General features: G+C 40.3%; 1 protein-coding gene across 1 annotated transcript; it reads right to left on the bottom strand.

Annotated features, from left to right (window-relative positions):
* Positions 1 to 173: 173 nt before the first annotated feature.
* LOC120425027 (homeobox protein slou) lies at positions 174 to 23,592 on the bottom strand. Its single transcript, XM_039589398.2, has 5 exons — positions 22,365 to 23,592; positions 18,282 to 18,594; positions 1,105 to 1,258; positions 831 to 954; positions 174 to 736 (listed from the first exon to the last, which is right to left on the bottom strand). The coding sequence occupies exons 1-5, from the start codon at positions 23,286 to 23,288 to the stop codon at positions 518 to 520; spliced, it is 1,734 nt and encodes a 577-aa protein (XP_039445332.1). The 5' UTR covers positions 23,289 to 23,592; the 3' UTR covers positions 174 to 517.
* Between the last annotated feature and the right edge of the window lie 611 nt (positions 23,593 to 24,203).

Here is a 24,203-nt window from a genome sequence, read left to right as displayed (position 1 = left end):
AATAGACGGCGTCCTATCTCGCCCAGCAAAATGAAGTCGATAAAGTAGGCGGTTTCGATGAGAAAAAGTGGAAAACGTGGTCTAAAAATAGCGACGCCATCCCCCTATAAGGTCTGTACTATTAAAATGCGTTGGTTATGTGATATTTGGAAATGAAAACAAAATAAAAAGTATGAAATTGTTAGATTAAATTTATTTTCGAATCATAGTTGGAGATTTTTGATTTTGATATCTTTTACACTATTTACAGTACTGTACAATGTCTTCAAATTGACTACAATTTATCTGCAAGCCCGCTAGCATTAACTACTTAAATTATTTTGTTTTGTTTTTACAGTGCATGGGAGCTTTAAGGGGAGGAAAAGTTTCGCGCGTTTTTTCAATTTTGATTTCGAAATTAGACATTCTTTTCTTTACAATATTTTGCGTTTGCACAACCCGACCGTGACGAATTAGGTTTTAATCTGCCTTGAGAGCGTAGGATTTCCAGACATGCGGAGATCATGTCTGCTGAATTTTACGAATGCGAGTGGCCAAGATGATGACCGCCGAGCGGGTGGAAGTAAGGTCCGTACGGCGGGTAGGGCACCGCGTGCGGATACAGAAGGCTGCTGGCGTAGGAACCGGGCCCGAAGGCTCCGCCACCGTTCGGCGGTGGCACCGTCGGACTGTTGACGTCCATGCCGGGGTTTTGCTTTTTCCACTTGGTTCGGCGGTTTTGAAACCAGATTTTTACCTAAGAGAAAGGAGAGAAAGAATTATTACAATTTAGTAGGGTTTTTGGTTTGAAGTTAATGTTTTTTTAAAACTATGGCTTAGTAGAAACTCACCTGTGTCTCTGTAAGGCTTAAGCTTAATGCTAAATTCAGTCTCTCGCAAACCGATAGGTATCGGGTGGTTTTAAATTTGTTCTCGAGGGAAACCAGCTGTTCATAAGTGAATGCAGTTCGAGCTCTGAAAAAATAGAATAAACAATATTTTAGTTTTATTTTAAGACCCTTTAAATATTTGTATGGTCAGATACAATATTTTTTTCCAAAGGTCGTTGAAGCAAAAAATCTAATGTTCCAATTATTAATTAGCTTAAAAAACTAAAACCCTTACCGTCTCGGCTTGGAGCTGCTCCCCCCGGACTTGCCGTCGCCGGACCGGCTGCTGGCGCCGTCCTTCTTGGAGTCGGTTTCATCGTGGTCATCGATGTCGCTGCCCATCGTGTCGTCACCCATGTCGTCCTGGTCGATGTCGTTCATATCCTTCACTGTCGTTTTACGGAGCACGGAGCAACATGAAAAAGAGAAAAGGAAAAAACGGAAAAGAAAAATCAGTAAACAGATCATTAATTAATTTCACGCTTCAGCAGCGCGTGGCATCGTTATCCAGGCTCAGCTCAGTGCGACATCATTGTTTGTGTGTATCTGTACGTTAGGGTGACAGGAAAATAACTTGTTGGTAAGTTGCCATGTTTTCCTTAGACTGTACTGAGCATCCGTTCTAATATTTTAAAAAATAATAGCGTTGAAAAATACGCAAAAACTGTGGTGAAATCCAAAAAAGATTCAGTTTAGCTATAAAACTAGTTTTCTAGATAATTTTTAGACAAATGCACAACATTTTATTGCGTAATTTTTTTTCAGAAAGCAAAAATATGTGGCAAGCCAGATTGGAATTTTTCCATAAACATTGATTGTAAATACGATTTTTTCTTAGGGTCACACTATTTTGCATGGGAAAGGGTGTTTTTCGAGTGGAAAACGCTTCCGCCTTCTGCTGCTTACGGGCCGACGAGAGAAAGCTATAAGAAGATTATTATTTATGGCAATTATTTTATGATTTCATCGCCATCGTTATCATTTTCGCGCGTGCGTCTGTTGCTTTGGTAACAGAGGTGAAAGATGGTGTTGAAGTGACTAGATGTTCATCAGTTGAGTGGCTTGAGGCGCCCCCAAAATAATTGTCAACAGTTTGTGGAGCAAATTTTCCAATATTTTATTATCACAGTAAACATATCAATTTGCCTAGCTTTTGAGGAAAATAGAGCCGAGTTGAAAGCGTAAAACAGCTCGCAGCAGGCGGTAAACGGGAGCAAACGAGTTGAGCTCAAAGAGTTGCGAAGAGACGAAGCTGTTGACAAAGTTATGCTTCCTTTTAGTCAGTCTTCTTTACACGCAAAGAGTTGCAAAAGAGTTTCTAAGGGAAGAACGTGTTGATGTTTGAAATTGAGTCGTTGGCTTGGCAAATGAGTGAGGATCGAAAATGTAGATGCCGGGTTCTAATTTTGGAAAATGTTTTAATTTAGTATTATGTTTAAGATTCACAGTTAATTTGAGTAACAAGCTAATTATGATCCATTTGATGCATGGTTGATGCATTCATTATGCGTTCAAAGATCTTAACGTTTCGTTGTTTCTTTTGCATTGCCGTTGCAAATCAACTTACTTGTCATGGCTTGCTGGAATTTGTTGTTCCGTTTTAGTTTGGCGTCCGTATTTTTGGTCAACTCAAAAACTAAAACAGTGTCGAAAAGTATTACTTTTCGAAACATGTGCTACAAAGTTGAACTTTGTTGCACTCAAATGGGTGCTTTAATGATTTTTTTAACGCTGTTATTTTTGGCGATGATAAGTAGGTCATTATGTCACTATGACCTCCATCTTTCTGTCAAGTTGCTGTGAAGTTTACCATGACAGCTGGAATTTTTTTTAACATATCAGCACAGTATTGAAAGATTACAACACAATTTCCTGGATCACAAAGAGGTGAACTGACTATTCGCGTGGGCGCGTTTTCAGAATTGCTTTCTTATGAAACTCGTATAGTTTAAAAATACTACTATCGATATTTAAAAGATGTATTCTCTAAAATTGATATCTTTAAAGCAGTGTGAGCACTATGCATTTAAAAAACTAATTGCAAAAAAGGTTGATTTTTTATATATATGCATGATTTTTGTTGTTTTTGTTTTTCTGAAAAAATAAAACAATAGAGAAACAGAAAAAGAGAACTAGTTCATAACTCTTTGGCTTCCTTAATAAAAATGTATTTAGCCTTAGATAATTTAAATCTTACTGGCGTTATTTAACGGTGCACATCAACCAGAGCTTTTGCACCGAGATTTTTATTACAGACATTTTAGTATCGTCAAAACTACGGGAACTATCGATATACATTAGGATGTAACAAAAATGACTTTTTGGCGGGCATTCAGGGGTTTGTTCCGGTGGGCATATTGAGCCCAAATCCCAAATATGAGCTTGATTGGACGTAACAGGAGCTGGGGCTCCGCCCTTCAATTTTAAATGCGATTTAACCCGTAAAAAAGATTTTTTCAAAAATGTCAATTTTTGAGGCATTTTGGCCACTGAAGCGTTTTTAAAAAATATTTTTTTTTACGGGTTAAATACCATTTAAAATTGAAGGGCGGAGCGCCAGCTCCTGTTACGTCCAATCAAGCTCATATTTGGGATTTGGGCTCAGTATGCCCACCGGAACAAACCCCTGAATGCCCGCCAAAAAGTCATTTTTGTTACACTCTAATATACATTTTTGATTAATCTTTCATACCAAAAGTTTGACTATTTCTACAATCAGATTTTTGACAATTTTGGTATAAGAAGAAAACAACTTCCTTGGTTGCTGTGCACCCTTGAGCGCTGATTTTTTGATTATTGTATGACATTCTTCACTTTCTCATATAAAACGGGTTACAACGTAAAGAAACACTTTTTAAAATAAGGGTAATGAAAATCCCGCTGTCGGCGCTCTAAAAATTCTAAGTGTAAATATGGTTATCCGGCGCCGTCGCTCCGTGCCATACTCAAACACTTAGGAGCCCAGGGCGGCGAAGTCATTGTAGTTAAACAGAAGACACTAGTGGTTGGTACTAGCAATAGTGGCCGAATTTATAAAAGTAGTCAGCCTCAGTTTTAAAATTTTTGAACGGTCATTTCAATTAACCATTTCTTCAACCTCCAAATTATCGCAAATTAATCAGGAGACAAAAATCGGATTGAATTAGCCAAAGTGTTTATCAATTTAAAATAATAATTTGAAGACTTGAAAAATCTGGATTTTTATGTATGTCTTCTAAAATTGTTTTCGAGTGTCTTAATGTAATCAATAGCTCAAATAAAAGTTAGCACAATTTTCTTTATTTCTCCTTTTTTGTTTGAAACGAATCTGAAAAAAAAATCCGAGTTTCAAATAATGCTATGACCATCATCCTAACATGCACTGCGTTCCAAATATATACACACGTGACTCAATCTATGCTCTCCGGGCGGCATTAGATTCCGCAGCATCAATCTATGTACCACCCTCACCCCCATTAACACCGTTTCGCGCACGCACGCACACGCGGTTGCGTGTTTTTGTTTTAATGCCCAAGTGTTGATAATATAATTAATTTACATCGAAATAATTATCGGTGAAATTAACTGACCGTGAAATGGCCTTCCACCCTTTTGCCTTGCGCCCTGCCTTTGGTGGACGTGGCCAGCTGCAGGCCGGATGGTGCTGAGTGAAGTGGCGGAGGCCGGTCAGTGGCGAAACGATTATTCTCCTGTGGTTTTGCAAATGGTGACTAATTAGCTGGTTTTCTTGGCGAAGGTGTCGGGCTGTATTAATTACAGCTAATTAATTAGCGCCCAGTGTCAGTCACCGTCGGATTAAGATTCACGGTTTGATGGGTGCCATTTCCGGCTGATTGCCCCAGGATGCTTCGTGCACAATTGGTGTTGCCGTTGGTGATGACGCCCGGGAAACCGCATGATTTTTCTTGCGCAAAAGTAAAACTGCTTGTGTATTTACATCGAATCAAAGTTTGTTCTTTGGAATTAACTTCTTGGTACCAATCGCCGAGATTTTTCTTTTTAAAGATTTTTTAAAGAAGTATTGAAATGTATTTATGAACGTAAATCAGGACCGTGGGGGATGGCTTCAAAATTTTTGGAAGACATATGGGAGAGGGGGAAGAAGAAGAAAAGTGAATTGTTTTTTTTTCTCAAAACTGACAAAAACCAAAACGCACCGATTTCACGGGTTAAATTCCATTTAAAATTCGAAGTCAAAGCGCCAGGTCCTGTCGCAACCAATCAAGCTCATATTTGGGATTCGGGCTCAGTATCATCATGCCATGAAATGCCCGCAAAATTGACCCGTTTTGTTACATCCTATCCCACATGTTTACAATTTTCTATACAATAATGAGATTCGCTTACCATCAATTAAAGCACTTTTACACGACAACTTTCCAAAACATGTCAGACATCCGTAACGGTCCGACGGAATTCCCAGTGGATGGACACTTCAAGCTGCGTCGCTGATACGCCTGGAGCAAACCCACCACAAAAACACCGCGTCGATTCCCGGGTGTATAAATTGCCGAAAATTAATTCAATTCGATTTCAATGAAGAAAGGGCAACGTTTCCGAGCATTTAGGAGGCGCAAATGTGACAAACGCACACGAGACCATCATTTATCTTATTCCTGTCACTCCCTTCTCATTCCATTTTCCAACATCCAACATCGCCCTGAGGATCCGTATAAGTATAGGAAAAGTGGACAAATGGTGGGTACAGCTTGTAGTTTTTCGGGAATGCCGCACAGATTACGGGGCCTTTCAGCGTTAATAAGCGTTGCGGCAGTCTCCCGATGAGCGGGCAGTGTCACCGGAGTTGTAAATTTCCCCCGGGACTCGTTAGAGGATTCGTTGAAGCTGTCCAGTGCGGGTTGAATCAGATTTCTTCAATTAGGGCTATGATTTCTCTAAATGGGAATCTTATTGGGACATACAGAAGTCATCTGAAAAACACATAACAATTGGATTGCATAACAATTGAAATTGACATAAAATCGCAAAAAATGCAAGAGGACCGGATACTGATATGCTTTCATGCAGATTTGGAGCAAAATGATGCGACCACCGTTTGGGTGTACCAACAAATAGTTGTGTTCATTCGATTGATATCGGCACTTACTTTTTCATGGGTAAACTTTTTTGAAAATAAACCTCCGCCCATTCACATTACCTTTTTACTACCAGTATTTTTCCTTTCGGATGGCGATGCCCTTCTATGGGTGTACACAGAAAAAGTATCCAGATTTTTAAGCAAAGATGGCGTTACGAATGGTGCACACCCATCGCTTGCCATGCCATCGCTTAAAAATCTGGATACCGAATAGTTATACATTTGTTAGGTGAAATCCTTATCTGTTCAAACACAATATTTAAATTATGGTATCTTATCGCACATAGCTTTTTGATGTTCCGAGCCATTTTGCGTTATTGGTTTCTTAATAGAGCCTTAGAATAGTGCTATTAATTCAGGACAAACATTTCAAAAAGGCGAAACAATCAGTTTGAAACTCTTTTGAATTGTTACCCGTGATTTCAACTGAGCGATGCAGGGATGCCAGGATGCCACATACGTCTGGGAATGCCAGATTTTTCAAGAGTTAGAGATTAAAGATTAATCCGATGTGGCAGATTTTGACAGATTTTGGCAGATTTTGTCATTGTCTGCCTATTTAAATCAATTTTTTGATGTAAATGAATGATTATAATCGATTTTTTTTGAGAATATGTATTTTATTGAAAATATAAATACAATAAATTTGAGACCAAAAATCAATTAAAACATCACAATTTAACAAACTTTTGAACTAATGCATATCCTCCCTCCCTTCCTTATTCAAATTTGTATGATTTTCGTCTTTCAGATTTTTCCATATATTTGTTTTAGTACTTGGCCAGATTTTTTTTCAATTTTGACCTGGCAGCCCTGGAGAGATGAGAACAATTTGGTATGGAACAAAAACATGGAGAACGCAGCGTATCAAGTCGCAAATATGGTACGTTAGGGTGTAATATGGTTGTATGGAAAAAAATGGGTCTAGCTCATTTCCCCGAATGACATTTCCCCGAATGCAATTTCCCCGAAAATCATTTCCCCTAATTGACCACATCCCCGAATACCACTTCCCCTAATCAGCCACATCCCCGAATGCCATTTCCCCGAATATCATTTCCCCTAATCGGCTATATCCCCGAATGCCATTTCCCCGATGTGATACTCACGCCAATTGCCGTTTATTTAAATTTATATATTATTTAAATTTATATATTAAAATTTATAATTTAAATTTTCCCGAATTTTCATATTCCCTAATCTTCATTTTCGCTGAAGCCTTTTTCCATGACTAACAGTTAATTTCTCTCTCAATTTTACCGAACAAACAGCTTTTTCGGGTATGCTGTTGATTAAATGTTGTAAATTGGGTAGTAAAGCCCTTTGTCAATTTTTTTGAACAACGGTAAGAAACACGATTAAAAACCATTTCTGATGACGTTTTTTTATTTCATTTTTATGCAAAAAAAAATTTATTAACAAGACAACATTTTTTCGATGGATCAGCTATGGTCCCCTTGGAACGAGCTGTCAAGTAGGAGCTTTTCTGATAAAAGGGACGGGAAGTGAATTTTTAAAAATTGAATTAAAAATCCATTTAAAATCCTTTGCGGTCGTTCAAAGGGTCATTGAACTTAGAAAAATAAGCTTTATCATTGTGAACACTAATATCAGCTTAATTTTAGGACACGCGCGCGCTCCGGGGCACCGGGCATTTCCGCTTGACCGCGTTCGGGGAAATGGCATTCAGGGAAATGACTATTCAGGAATATGACTACTCGGGTAAGTGGCATTCGGGATTGTGGCCTATTCGGGAAAATGACTTTCGGGGATGTGGACGATTAGGGGAAATGGGAAATTCGGGTAAATGGAATTCGGGGAAATGACTATTAGGGGAAGTGTCTTTTCGGGGAAGTGGCATTCGGGGAAATGTCTCTTCGGTAATATGGGTTTCGGGGAAATGTCATAGATTCGAAAAAAATAAAGTTGTCCAAATTTAGCGAGCACAGCAATTTTTCAGTTCCTTTTGGGGTCCTAAACAAATCCCCAAAGTTTGGGAACGATTGGTTTAGTCCTCACTTTGCGCAAAGCGATTTAATTTTCCATATAAATTTGTATGGGAAAAACCATTTTTTTGGATTTTGATATTTATAAAATCCACGTTTCACGCTGTACTAAAACTGGATTCATATTCGGATGCCCTGGAAGGTGCTCTACAACTTTCCCGAAGAGAGTATGGTGCTAACTTGCCCCTTAACCTTCGGGAAGTCGCGTGTTTTCGCCTTTCTTACAAGTGCCCTTACAAACTGTGTACAAAGTACACGTACGCGACCTCCGGTGGGTTAAAAAAGATACAGCGTGTTCAAAACTCGTCAAAAATGTGTTTTTTGCTCGAAAATCACGTTTTAGACGAGTTTTGAGGGCGCTGTATCTTCTTTTAGGGACAAGCTAGCACCATACTCTCTTCGGGAAAGTTGTAGAGCACCTTCCAGAGCATCCGAATATGAATCCAGTTTTAGTACAGCATGAAACGTGAATTTTATAAATATCAAAATCCAAAAAAACATGGTTTTTCCCATACAAATTTATATGGAAAATTGAATCGCTTTGCACAAAGTGAGGACTAAATCAATCGTTCCCAAACTTTGGGGAGTTGTTTAGGACCCCAAAAGGAACTGAAAAATTGCTGTGCTGGAAAATCGATTTTGATATTACACCCTAATGGTACGTGTTTTGACGCTCCAATCACGCTCAAGTATTCACTCTAATGATCAAACTACACCATCCTTCATAATTATGCTCATCAACTTCCTCACTCAACTCACTCCACTCCTGGCAAAAGTGACGCCATCACACCCAGCCACAAACAACGTGCGCCGTAATTAAACTATAAATTTATCATCACACCGCTTATTTTGTGTGAAAACTAAACTTATTATCATATCAGCACAATGGAGCCCCTCGTCTTTCCAAATTGGGAACTTGAGCCGACGGTAAACCGTGACGGTGATCAGAGAGGGCAAAAACCGAAAATTGCCGTTCTCCTCAAACCTCGTTGAACGTGGGGATGATAATTATAAAATTTCGATTAATTAACACGCTGCTCTAGAGCGACACCATCACCACCAACTACGACCACGACGTCCTCTGCCAAAAACCAAAAACTTCCAGTTTTAGTGGCGTGTTTGGTTAAGTGGCTTTCCCTTCATTTTCCAACATCCCATCACCACACGATTTAGGGAGGGAAAACCCCTGGCTGGGTAAGTCAAGATACCGTCGGTCGCCATCGCCATAGTCGCGCAGGAAACGGGCCAAAATGAACAAACAAAAATTTAAATTTCGAAATTACAGCGATCACACTTTCTCTCGTGGGACGCTTTTGCACCATCACCAGAGTTGGGTTGCTTGCGTGTGGCTTTGTGTGTATGTGTGAAGAGGGGATTCACCAACACAAGCTTCCGAAAGGGGAGGCCATGCAGACGTAGCAGACAGACCAAGTAGGTGGGGGCGTGGGTAATTGGATCGCCCCCCTCCCAAATGGGTTTCCTTCGTCGTTGTCGTCTCATGGCCTGCCGCTGTAATCGTTGTGTTCGTTTAGCATGGCTTGCTGTACGATTAAGGGGAGGGAAAGTCACATCTACAAGGAACGATGGTAGCCTCTGTGTGTGCGAGTTTGAAGTTGAATGTCTGTGTTGGTGGAACATCGTATCCGACTTATAGGGCAAGAGAAAGTTCCAAATTGTCAGCCGAGAAAAAACAGAGAGAATTAATATTAAACACAAAATACTCTGGAACCGGTCCTTGGGGATCGATAACGGAGCGCACGGAGATAACGTCGAGGACATAAATGACAGTATGGTAGCGCGAGGGATCGGCAGTGTTTATGTTGCATAATTATCATCGAGATTCGTTTTAATGCAAAAGACAAAGTTTCAAAAAGCCACCAACGTTACAAGTCCCACTTGGAGTCAATTACCCCGCCGCACAGGCCTCCACTTTCTGGATATTCCAACCTGGACGTAGTATGGCAAAGGCAAAGAGGCCACAAATTGGACACCAATTTTGTGAATAATAAAATCGCAATCAGAGAAGATGACCAGCTGGGGATTTCAGAAATTGTTCTCAAACATTCCGTCATTAGAAATGCAGGACCTAATCTTCTGCAAAACTCAAATCGGTTAACCAATTGGCTCGCTTCCGGTGCATTTATTTAATTAGACATGCAAGTGAGGTTATTTGCACAGACGGACAGACAGACAGACAGGTTGAAGTAAAATCCTTTAATTAGCTCACACGTACGCACACAGTTGGGCCCATTCATTCCGACGGACGAGTGAAGGACCATAATCTGACAGAATCATCAATTATTCAATTATTAATTCCTTGATCCGTACACACAGTGATGCTGCTGCGTCATCAGCAGTGTCACATCTTTTCGAAAGACTGATGCATCTCTAGAGCTATAGCTGAAACTGTGCATCGTAGAAATATCTGACCGAAACTGCAAACTGAAGCTCGTTTCGATATTTATGCAAATGCAGTGTGCAAATAGCTGCACCATTTTGAACTCCACACGAACTGTGTGTTGTGAAAGCAGCGCTTGGTTTCAAATTGGATCGAAAATTTATCGGAATGAGAGCATAGTTACCAAAATCCTCTGACGGTCTATCGCAAACTATATTTCACGAGTTCGACCACTTGCATTGCTAATATTTTAGCTGATTGCACTAGTTTAGAGATTTTCATCTTTGTTGAATCCGTTGCATATGAACAGGTCAATAAATTTCAACATGGAAATTTAAACGAGTGAGACCAAATATTTTGGCTAGCGGCTCTTTTTGGTCTCAATTTTGACATATTCGGAATCCAGTTCCAGTCAGATAGTCAGTTGTAAGAAACAACTAAGTAACTAGCTTGCTTCTTGAGAACAGAACAGAAATATTAAATTTGCTGACTATGAAAGCCAGGGGTGGCTTATGTTTGACTAGCCAAATAAAATTTCGAAAACTTGCAGTATCGGTGAGAATCTAAGCTTAAACTTTAACATAACTTAACTTAAGTTTCATACTTAAAAGAAAACTAACATGCTATGTAGCGACATTTTATTATATTTGCTGCCAACTAAACTTAAAATTTTAATTTTCTTTTTGAAGTCTTATTTGTTTAAATTATGTTTGTACCTTGCGTCTCCGTTGGTTAACAAACCCACGAATTTTATGAAAATATTTATTTTATTCTCGTTATGGTTTGTAAATAAGAATCTCCGATGGAGGATCCCGGTTTGATTTTTTCTCAAGCTACGCTGATTTATCTCACCATTTAATGAATACGTATCATTAGAAAACTTACAGTTCATGTTAACAAATTTTATTCACAGATATTTTAAAAGTGCCCTGCATGCTATGATAGGTTTTGATGTTTCAACATTTGTTTTCAAGTTTTTTAAGCCTTCGTCTATGATAGCCTTGCCCGTATGATGTCAAGAAGAAATCTTGCTGGGATTTATATTTAGATACCGTCATCTGGGGCGAAACGGGACACATGGGGCGAATTGGGACAGCTGATTTAGCCTTGTTACTGTACAGTATTTGGATATTTTTGATTAGTTTCGGATAGAACAGACATAGAACATCTAAAATAGTGCATCGTTTTCCAAATTTCAAGCTTTTAAGTGCTCTAAAAACTGCTCTCCCTATTCAGACTGTAGTCCTGATTCGCTCTAGTAGACGATAGTACAAAAAAGCACAAAGGCATCGAAATCCTGATTAGTCAAATATTTATTCTATATTTTTTCTTAATTTTCTATTTGCTATCTTCTTTCCGGAGAAAAAAGAGTTCCTGAAATCGTGAACAAGCGTTCATGAAAATGAGAACCACGAACAAAGTGTTAAAATTTCATGATACGTTTTTCAAAATCGTACCATGGGATTTGAACACTTTGTTTGAGGTTCGCATTTTCATGGACGCTTGTTCACGATTTTGAGAACTCTTTTTTCGCCGTGTTGGACGTCCGAAAAAAAAATCCGAAATTTGAAAAAAAACGTCTTGAGATCAGTTTTGTCAAATGGGTTGAAAGTAGCTCAACAGTTGTTAGAAAAGACCTGAAAATACCTGGCAAAAATCACTTTTTGATTATAGTTCTTTCATATAAATGACACTTTTATTTGTTACCAAGGGAGCTATTAAACAGCAAATTAACCCCAATGATACAGCTGATGCAAACCATCCGCAAAAACTCTTACTCATAACCAAATTATTCGTTTTCCATTACGCAAATGTGTTTGTCAATGTGAGTGGTGGGCCCGTAATCATGTATTTGTTTGTATGTATGTATGTATGGATGGGGAGCATGTGGGGTGCACATTTGACTCGACACCCACCAACCATTTTATTTATTCGCCTCTTGTCCACAATGCCAATGTGCAAGCTAAACGCTTTGCGGGTCGACAAAACGGTGGTGCAATGAACGCCCAGCCAGCACCGACTGCTGCACTCGCCTCTATCGCTTTTCTCGTTAAATATTTTAAATGCACAATTTATAAATAAAATATTGAATAATATTTAGTGGAGTAATTAGCGTGGGGTTTTATTATAATTGCCATAATTAATTTCGTATGGTGGCCCAGACAGAGCTGAATCCGTGATAAATGCATCGTTAATGGAAGCAAAAGGGCGTTATAATGAATTGGCCTGATTGGGGCACCTGGAATACATATGCCCTTTTGTTGCAGAAGCGACAGATCCTTATGTGAGGGGGGTAATTTGTTGGGATTTTATTGATTTTGGAAATAGTGCTAATCGATTTCAACCCCTTGTGACATTTTTTGAAAACAGTCGTTTTTTAAAGGGAAAGAAACGAAACGAAACTATTGGCACTACGCCCCCCGGGGCATGGCCTTCCTCTAACGTGGGATTTCTGCTCCAGCGCCTCTGACGAGACAGGAGAAACCGGGACCGACGTTTTACTTCACCATCCGATAGAAGCTCAGTGGATAAGGCGGGAATCGAACCCGCGTCTCATAGCATCATCGGGATCGGCAGCCGAAGCCGCTACCCCTGCGCCACGAGACCCACAGGGAAGGGAAAGAAAGTCAACCCTAATGAACAAAAAGCATGCTGAACTTATACAAGCATTCTTCAAATGAAACTTTGCCTAATTCTGACTAGATGAAAGTAAAATTGCTTAAATAAATAATTTTTTTTTCACAAAAGTATTTTCATAACAAATATTTTCAATATACTGTAACACTTGCTTTCAGTTAATATACACTCCCCCAATGACAGGCGCCATATTTGAGAGTTATGACAGAATTCTGGTTCATGCGCATGTTTCACTTCCCACAACATCCTGAATCACTGCTTGCTCCCATAGTTACGATTTGGCGTCGCGATGCCGTCGGTCGTAGCCGTCAAAATTGGGGGAAACCGTGCATGCCAGTGAAGCAGTTTGAAATTGGGGGAAAATAGCTGGTGCGCGGTGGAAAATAACCTTCGACGTCGAGCTGAGGGTTCGTCGGAAATGGCCGGGTTCTTGTACGCTGTAATAACAACGATAAAGTGCAAACAATAAGCGATTTTTTTACGTGTGGGATGTGACTTTTTATACTGTGGGGAAGTTTGAATGTACGAGAAGACGGCCGTTATGTTCACTTGAAAGGATATGTGGAGCGGAGGTGAAAAGTCACCTGAATCGATTTTTAAGCTAGAAAACTTGTACCATTTGAGGGATTTAACAGTCTTTCACTCAATTCATATTAAGTGTTGTTACATAAAAAAGCTTTCTCAAAAATGTTCAACAGAGACGATTTGGTTATTCGAATCTCACCAATCCAAACCCAAGTAATGAAGAACAAAGTTGACTTTTATAGCTTTTAACTACAAGGACATCGCCGCCCTGGGCTCCTAAGTGTTTGAGTACGGCACGGAGTGACGGCGCCGGATACCTATATTTACAATTAGAATTTTAGAGCGTCCGCCGCGGGATTCGAACCAGCAACCTCTGGATTGAGAGTCCAGTGCGCGGTCCGATTGATCCACACGGGCGGGACCCCAGTAATAACACGTAATATTACTACTTGCGAAGGGAGGGGGTGGGGGGATTGTCCACGCCCTATACATTTTTTTATATGACATTGTCCGCTAGGGTGGAGGGGGTTTCAGTTTCCAAAAAAGTGTCCACGTGGTTGATGGATATTCCCTAGACAAAATATGCATGTGTATAGAAAGTAGGACTATTCTTTAGAAAAAAATGCAAGAAGAAATGCAAGAAGAAAAAATCCGCAGCAACAAAGCTAATTGCAAGGCGATCCTATCAAAACTCTAAATTTTGCCCAACCATCGACAATAAACACATTTGTAAACCACCAAAGCTCCAGATTTGGTTGACAAGTGTTTGTCCCGAAATCGGTTCTGTTAACGACGGCGCGAACAACTACCCTTTTCGGCTTACCGCATTTATTTGTTGCGACATAATTTGCCCCCAGAAGGCACTTTCAAAGAAGTGGAAAATGTTAAAGGCTTATTCGAATTAGTACCATTCCGGTTGGAAATTCTAGAGGCGCGTAAAAGAAGCTCCGGTTTCGGAGATTTGACTCGTTTAGCTCAAAACCCCCAACCCTCCCTCACCTTAACAATCCCATTCTTGTCGCTCATTACTGTGTGTGTGTGTGCTATAGTAATCGTTTTTGTCGCCGCAAAACTGACAGTTTACCGGGGTCCCCTTATCGACCGGCGGGTTCGGATGAGCTCCCCGAGATTCACGCAATCATTAAATTAATTACACGGATGAGCGAAACTTGTGCTACATTCAACGAATGCCACCTTCCCCCTTTTGCCCGGGGAGAGGAAAGGTCTTCCAGGTTCCGTTCATTGACTGCGAGGAAGGGCTTTAGGGAATTTAAATTCGAAATTAATTATCCTTCCTGGTGAGGAGCCACAGGCACCCACCTTATTTCTCTGTTGACAAAATGTCTTTGAGGTTTGGAATCCCAATGTTAGTTTTTTTTATTTCTCTTGAGTTGTTTTTAAAGAGGTCCTATAAGGTGTTGTTTGTGATATGTTTATAGGACCTTTACTAAAAAATAACTTTAGATATTCAGTGTACAAATAAAACTTAAGTGCATATAACTTTTGATAGGGTTTTCAAAGTTTCAATCTTTTGGACTTGTTGAGAAGGTCTTTTAAATGCCATTTAAAAATGTATAACATGACATGGGTTTTCTTACATAAAAACACCCTTTTTACACCCTAACGAAAAATCATGATTTTCTGAGTTCAACATCCCACTTTCGGTGCAAATTTTCCTGTTCAACCCATATAATCATTTTACGGTTGTAGTACCTGAGCTCAAAAAATCGTATGAAAAGTGGGATATTGAACTCAGAAAATCATGATTTTTGGTAAGGGTGTATAATTTTCCGGACTTAAGTAAAAATCTTTTTAAAGCTTAACTTTCAAAGTACTTCACTAAACTTTACAATTTTTAATAGTGACTCCAAGAAAGATCGAACGGACAAATGTGATGGCAAAATCAAACATTTTTCTAAACACAAAAAATACAACCGACGGGATTCAAACCAACAGTAAGGAAGGGCGCCTTAGCTCGCTCGACCATCGGATAAACGCATATACTGATGGGCTACATATTTCAGGGTGTAATATTACATAAAATTTCAGTCGTTTTACACGCAGCTGGCATACAAATTTCCAAAAAAGTGTCCACGTGGTTTGTGGATGGTCCCGTAGTATTTTGAAACATTATTTGCATGATAAGGACACCGCACCTACATTCAGAAGTTAAAACCCTAAGGCATCATCAAACTTCTTAATTTTAGACTTCGATCAAACTCTCATAAACTCTTTTTACTCCAAATTGCAAGTGAAAGTGCTACAAGTGCACGATCCCAACAAAATATCTTTATAGCAATGAAATTGATATTGAATTCGCCGTAATTAATATTTAAATCATATATCAGTTCAGCAGCCTTTTTCAAAAACGCTAGTCTTCTCTAATCTTTCCATTCAACCACATAACTGCAGCGAACATTTTCAATTTACAGGGAGCGATTTATAAAACAAAAAAAAAGCTCAACGTAAGAAGACAGATTTTGGGACTTGCACTTTTAATTTTTATTCCTCCCAATTTTACACATCGATCGATATTTTAATTAAAAACATCAGTCAGATACACTGCGGTGTATAATAAACAGAGACCTTGCCAACTGGATTGGAACTTTTTTCCGCAGGGAGTGAGCAAGATGGAGGTTCAGGGAGGGTTTCCGGAGTGGAAAATCAATTCGTTTTATGTAAATTTTCCGATGGAGATGGTGGTGCAGCTTTTTTATCTCTCCACATCCAACTGTGCAGCCGCAAAGGTCTACCAAAGTTCGTACAGACTTTTTTTTTGTCGTCGTCAGACTACCAGCTGGATCTGATCCATTAAAAGTTTTCAGTGTCCTCGGGGACGGGATAAAAAATTTGGGCAATGCTGCGCAAATGGGATTTGGCAAATAGGAGCAAATTGCTCCGGCGGTCTCCACCACCCTTTCCTCACCCAGTGAATGATATCTGCGGGATCCGGTCATTTAGGATGCATCAGATTTTGTGCCATGCTCGCTCGAGTGGCTAGCATTCTTTATGCAAGGGGGTGGGGGAGGATACATAAAAATGGCGATGAAAAATTGCAATGCAAAGATAGGAGCTTTTATGCAAATCGATGAAATGATGGGTTTCCGTGAGTGGATCTAAAATAGATCTCTTAAACAATTTTTAATTCTGAAAATGTTTCCATGGCGAAAATTGTACATTGCAAGCCAATTTTTAAAGTTACAATTGGGCATGTTGTACAGTACATAGAATGTGAATTCTGAGCTTCAATGACTTTATCGTGTCAGTTTATACTGCTTTCAATCCTTCATTTTTTACCTTTACAGATCCACAAATTCATGTTTTTTGTGTTTAATTTATTTTCGGTTCAATAGAATCATTCATCAATTTATTTTCGAGTTGTTTTTTTATTATATATTTTCAAAACTGCATTAATGTATTTAAAGCTGGAGCAGCTGTGGCTGAATGGTTACAGTGTTCGCTTTGTAAGCGAATGGTTCTGGGTTCGATTCCCATCTGCTCCCATCGAGAAAGTTAAGGACATAGAAATACTTGAAATGCTGAATATGAACGAAAAATCAAAGTCACTGGAGGCGGGGTTCGAACCCCCGTCCTTTGGATTGGTAAGCAAAAATGCTAACCACTAGGCCATGGCGACTTGATGAGCCTAGACTGGAATTAGGAATACTGTTACAACCAACCCGCAATGCCTTTCGATGTGTATCCTAGGGTTCTACCTCTCCTACTAACATTGAGTCCAAAACCTCCCTACAATCATCTATACCACTAAGGTGACGTAGGGGTCCTTGCGCACTTTAGATAGGTGTTTACTAACGATCCTTCCAGTCCTTGAGGATAGCTTGGACCCGGCCTGGACCCCCTTATGCCCTGGGTTGTATTACACACTCATCAAAAGATGAAGATATGGTATCTCCCGTGTTGGATTATTGTTCCGGATGAGGGTCTAACACAACCAGACCAAACAGTGGAATAAGCGTTGTGGAGCCTTCCGGTGGTGGGGCGTCCTCCAAATGCTAATGCTAATGCTAATGCTATGCATTAATGTATTTGAAGCTATTCAAAGTCGAACTAGCATTTTCAACGTGGTAATTCCAAAGAACCATGCCAATGCACAAGTGACTGACCCGCGATTGACTATAAGCCATCCTATCTGGCCGTGACCGTCTATTTGCCTAAGTGTTATCTGCATTTTCGCATACATGATCCAGCAGCAGAACTCGTTGCGATGCGTTCGGACCCCATCCTTCCCAAACGGAAGTATGCAATCGCAGTCGGCCATGCATTTCGCATTCCCCATTCGCTGCATCGAAGCATGCACGGTGTGTTTTTTTCTCTCTGACGAATGGCCATACCTGCTTCGATTCTTTCGATTTGAGCGCCATATTTTTTTTTGGCTGCTGCCCGTTCAACTTGATTGAGTTTGCAGTTTTTTATGCGCTGGTGGCGACCGATTCGCTTTCACTGCATCACACACAATGTCTGCCATAGGCTTCGGAGCGAGCTTAGAAGGGATCAAGTGTTTTACAACGGCAGATAAACCTAGGACTCAGAATTGCAGTACAGGTCAATTGGACACGACTTAGCTTTCGACAAACGATGCAAGTCAGTTTTGCGTAGGGGTGAATGGCACAAAAACAGGCTAAAACGTGTGTAATTCAAACGCATTTCAATACAACCAGGGGTGTTTTGGGATTGATTTTTTTTTGTAAAAAATGCAACGAATGAAGGGAAATTTGAAGTTAAATTACCTGATCGTGAGTCACTCTGGTCATCCTCCAGCTTATCGTCCCGGTCGAATCCACTCCAGAATTTGTTATTACTACTTGCACTGTGCAGGTTGTTGGAATTATTGTTCTGATTACTGCTATTGTTGTTGTTCACGCTTATGCTGTTGTTGTTGTTGTGGTGATGATGGGGATTGTGCTTTCCATTGAACTTTGTTGGGTCCAGGATGTTCTCAACGGAAAAGGCTAACCGCCTGGGGGCCGTTTCTTTTTCACTTCCGGTGAGTGATTTCGCACTACTGCTGTCCATTGACCGCGTGAGGTCAACTGGGCATCCCTGGTGGAATAATGATTTGAATTTGGTTAGATATAATTGCAAGGGTCTATACAAGTATGTGTGTGATTTAAATTCGATTATTTGTAAAAAACAGTGAAAAATCATGGTAATATTACATCTAGGAAGAGGGCACATCTTCTATGTCAGAAAAAATGTTTATTTTTTCCTCTGAAATGTACAATTTTACCACTTTTCTGGTGTAATCTAACTTTTTCAGTCTAAATTGAGGTACAATTACTTCATAAAAGAAATAATATTCAACCTTTCAAAATTACACTTTTTTACTGTGAAGAGCTTCATACCAAAACTCTGTTTACCGAATATAAGGTAACGTTCAATTGAATATATAACTGTGTAAATAACACATAGTATTTTAAGTGTTGTATAACAAGTGGCCAATAGTATCGGGGACGCATTTACAAATTCTGATTCATGCCGACCCGGGATTGTGAAGTTGAATTTTTCAGCATTAGTATGGAAAAGTAATGTTTTTTGATATATTTTTGGTTTGAACGGAGAATTCACTTCACACATAGATGATGTGGCAGTGCGTGGCCGAATGGTTACGCTGTCCGCTTTGTAAGCGGATGATTCTGGGTTCGATTCCCATCTGCTCCAACCTTCCATCGGATGAGGAAGTAAAACGTCGGTCCCGGCCTTGGTTGTTTGGCCGTTAAGTCGTTCCAGGTGTAGGAGTCGTCTCCATGCCATAAGTACAAACAACACACCAAACCAAGCCTACTCCGGTGGAATCGCTGGCGGCGGTTGGACTCGCAATCCAAAGGTCGTCAGTTCAAACACTGGGGTGGAAGGTTCCTTGGAGTAGAAAGAGGTTTGGGTGCTCTCCCCATTCAAGCCTTCGGACTCCTAGGTTCGAGCAGAAACTTGCAATAGAGACCACAAAAGACCCGGGGGTCGTTAATGTGGATGGTTTGATGGATGATAACATGAAATTGAGAATGAGCATGAGCATGGTTGTCTGCCAATGAGCTGCTACTCCGTTATTGACGGATCAGCTGAGGATAAACAATGAAACAAAAATTATCAGTTGGGTTTTGCACTGTTTAATCTCTGAAGATCCCTGCTTTATTAGTCAATACCAGCGCTCTCCCAAGAAGCCTGCAGTTCAACGAAAGGGAGGAATGTTAGTCCAATAGTTGAAGTTGCAGACTCAACAAGCACTCAGTTTTTCGTGCTGTACCTGTTGACACCGCATGAAACAATTGAATCCACAGCATCTCCTTTAAGCATCACGGGATAATTATTTGTTTTAGGTTAGTAGGATAAGATATTGGCTTTTCGATGCCTTCCGAGCTACGATCACAAAACAATTAATTTCGAGATAAAAAGCCACGTGGTTTCGCTCTTCCCACAGAACTAAAGAAAATCAATTTCAATTAGCACAATGACTACCGACTGCTGATTTGAATGTTTTGGGACTAAAGATATCACTGTTTAACATATTTTTCTGTGATTTTACAGAATGTCTTACCATGCACCATGCGTCTCCAGTAAAATGTAAAAATCAAATTGTTCGCTCTACAGCATTGCCTTGGCGTTCTCGATTGCGAGATTACTATTCGAAATTAAGTGTCCGAAGGCTTGATTGTTGAGGCAATTGCAAACCTTTTTTTACACCTAAGCTTCCATCCACCCCGGGATTCGAACTAAAGACCTTTGGATTGTTAGTCCAACTGCCTACCAGCGATTCCACCGGGACAGGACCCAAGGAGACGACTCCTACATCTGGATTGAGCTATCGACCTAACCTCTAGGTTAGACCGGGGTCAACATTTACTTCCCCATCCAACGGAAGACGTGATCAGACAAATCTCGTTTCGAAAAATGCCACCGGGACTGGTTCACGGGTCCCAGCCCCAGCAAAATGTACTAGGAACTAAATTCGATGGAGACGCATGGTACTTTAATTCGATTGATATACCGAAATTCAATCATTCTTGTTAAAAAAGTCATGTCTCTTAACCTTGTTAATAGACTATTTAACAATTCCCGTATAACATTCTGAAAACATTCTGATATATCACACTAAAATATTTTCAACTATGATTTCTTTATTTTTTTTGGTTCCGATACCTTCAAATCAGCAAACAAAGTTTTTATTTGATATGTAAGTGTGATTCTGTGAGTCTTCACAGTTTTAAAACATTGTCAGATTCTTAAATAATGACTTGATATTGGCTAAGTGCAATTTTCTAAGTAAGGTTTTGACTTTTTTTTATAAGGTCCTATAAACAAATGTAAACATTGAATGTATCCCTTTCACACCTTATGCCAATGTCTATCTGAGTAAGCGGGATACACTCAATGTTTACATTTGTTCATAGGACCTTATATAAAAAAGTCAAAACTTTACTTAGAAAACTTAGCATAAGAATTAGAACCAATGGAAATGATTCTGATCTTCTACAATAGAAAAGTAACTGAATTAGAAACATGACGTATGGTGTGGAAAATTTTAAAATCTGCGGTAAGTTGGTTTTTCCATATGTAAGGTAAACAGACAACTGCATAGCAACGTATATCTGAATACCCCTTTATTCAAGGATTGGTTTAGTTTATGGTAAGTTTAAGTTAGTTTTAGGTTAGGTTATGTTTTCTTAACATTTTTTTTTCTCATTGTACCTAGTGTTACAAAAATGATAAATCATATACTTTTCAAGTTATAAAAATGAACAGTGTTTAAATCACGAAAAGCAAACTAAAGCTGAAGAGCCACAGCTGACCACTTATTATGTAAACCAAATGTTATTATTATAAGAAAGATTCAATAAAGTATATTTAATTCAAAAAAAAATTGCATAGCAACGTATATCAGCCCAGCAAGTTTTACAAGATGCGTAATTTTCCACAGTAACTTGATTCCACGTAGATTTTTCCCGCCAGTAATGACAGGAAAAGCTGACAAACGGAATATGTGCCAAAATCATAAGTGGTTTTTAACATATGAAGGGAAATCATCGTGAACTGGAACTGCCGGTCGTTAGCCCGGGTAAAGTGGAAACGTTGAGATGATTGTTGTCCTCTGCTCTCATCTTGCAAAAAGCCATACAGAGAACCACGTCCCAATCAACCGGCTCTGTGGCTTAATGGTTACGGTTTCTGTCTCCCAAGCAGAAGGTTCAGGGATCAAATTCCGGTCGGTACCTTTGAAATTTGGAATCAGGAATTTGAATATGAATAAAAACTAAAATGAATCAGGTGGGATTCGAACTCACACCTTTGGATTGCTGCTGGTCTGGGACGCTAAGCAGTCGGCCATCAGAAGGTTTACACTCTAGCAGTGAATTGATCCGTAGTGTTGAAACATGTTATCTCTTCTTCTCATATTATTAAATACGCGCTGATCCCTGATTTGCCTGAGGGGATTGGAAGTCTAAATATAGATCGAGTTTCCTTCAGATGCTTGCTTCTATGTTTAGGCGGGGCCAAACAATGCCCAGCGACCTCGGAATTGGACCGCAAGGAGCTCTGTCATTCTGAAACGGGTCGTTGGAAGCAGCGCGAGGGCTATCACCACCTAATACCCGGGACTGAGATAAGCTGTATCAGTATTCGGCATGTGCACAGTCTGATACAAATTATACTTTCCCATAATTTCGCTACCGGTTAGCGGGTATTGGATTGGACCACACACACACACACACACATGCGTAATTTTCCACAGTAACTTATCTATTTTACTTTGCTGAGTAATTGTAGATAGGTCATTATGTATATTTTTGAAATCATGGCAAACAGACTCTACTCACCGAGGTAGCATCTTGTGAACTGTCCTCGTTACCGTCCACGATAAGTTCTTCACTGGTATCACTGCGAGCATAATTGGCAGACAATCCACCCAGTTGTATCCTGAAGCCAAAATCCGACAGTTCCTTTGCCGCTGATACACCGTTGATGCCGTTCCCGCTCATCGATCGAGCGATTTTGAATCGCTCAATGTCCAAATCCGACGGGGAAACACTTCCCGGCGCTGGCTGAAACTTCATGGTTGCGACGGCGAAGGAATGTTGCTGATTTGGATGAGGTGGCATGTGCGGAGGGTGGTGATGTGGCGATAGCTGGAGCTGGTGTCCGTTGGGGATCAGCGTCGGATGTTGCCCTAAGGATAGGACCGACGGTGCTGGACCAAGTGGAACCGGTTGGGTCGTGGGGAAATGTGGTTGCGGTTGCAGGTTGGAATCACTAGTTATTACATATTTTACACTATGATCGATGGAGTATTTCCCCGAGGGTGGCTTATCTAGTTCGGATGGACTGAGACGGGTGTTTATGTTGTGGTCTGCTAACTGTTTCAGTCTTTCTATGGAGAATTTGGCACTCGGTTCTAACAGTTCACGGTCACTTTTGGCGTAGATGAAATGATCACTGTTCACTGGGAGAAGTGTTGTGTTTTCTTTGGAAAGTAGAGGAAACTTGGCCTTAAGTTCGAGATGGTTTTTACGGTCCGGCGGTTGAAACTCTTGGAAGCGAATCAGCAGTCCGTCGGATTTTGGAGACGGCTGCGAACGTATTTCCGGTTGTTCCGACGGAGTTACCGGGCCGGAAATTTGCGTATCTTTCAAAGTTGAGTTCGAGAGACCCGTCTCGTTGGGAAGTGGGGGTGAATTTGGCTGGGAAAGCGACGGGCTTTCCGGTTGTCCGGAATCAGATCTCGGCGATTGCATCATAACCATAGTATCCACTCGGTTATGTTTTCGTTGTTCACTAAATATTCCAAATTAATCCGAAACTATTCTTAAATTAAACAGTACACCTTGATCACATAATCCTTTTCCTTGGCTTATTTGGCACTGTTACTCAACGTTTCGGTTCCGATAACTTTTCAACGTTTCAGCCTCAGGACATATCTGAGTTCCGAACCACTTTGGAGTTCCTACGTTCACTTTCACCCAACGCGCGTTTTGCGTTCCGAGAAGGGAAACTCCGAATGTGGTAGACGACTGGCGATTACCGAATGACGACTGACTGTTTGTACAATTTTCACGTCTCATTCTCCCTAGGAAACCCGAGGAAAACTTGCCTTGAGGTTCACAAGCAGGGATCGCGTGCGCTAGTATTGGTGCCACACGAGCACACTGCACGTGCACGTGCTACATTTTTAATTTCTAATTGGATTCCGCTCTCTCCGTATGTCTGGTGTGCAGAAGGCCACGCCCAATTTTCTCCTCAAATTGAGTTTTCCACGCGCGCCCTCACCAACACATGCTTGCTCAACCAGCATCCAAGGCAGCGGCGACTAAAGAGCGAAGCTATTAAGAACCACTTCAAGCTCACACTTGAGTCAACATACTAAATTGTGGCGCGTTGGCTTGCTGTGATGATATACTTTCGTTTTCCCCCTCAATTTTCAACCACCCTCGTCTACTGCGGGCCCACACAATCTCTGTAGAGAGGAAAATGTCTACATCAAATTAAGTACGATAAGTAATTAAAATATATACGCTTCTCTTAAGAGATTATTTTCCCCATGGCCACCCTCAATCTCTGCCAACAATTTTCCTTGGATTTTTCATCTGCCACCCACTCTTCTTTGGGGAAAATTGAAGAGCAATTTGCTCTATTTACTTGCGCTACTCAATTTAAAAGCT

The sequence above is a fragment of the Culex pipiens genome, chromosome 1, assembly GCF_016801865.2.
Source record: "Culex pipiens pallens isolate TS chromosome 1, TS_CPP_V2, whole genome shotgun sequence".
NCBI lineage: Eukaryota > Metazoa > Arthropoda > Insecta > Diptera > Culicidae > Culex > Culex pipiens.
The sequence above is the reverse complement of the archived record's forward strand: the minus strand, read 5'-3'. Positions and strand labels throughout refer to the sequence as shown.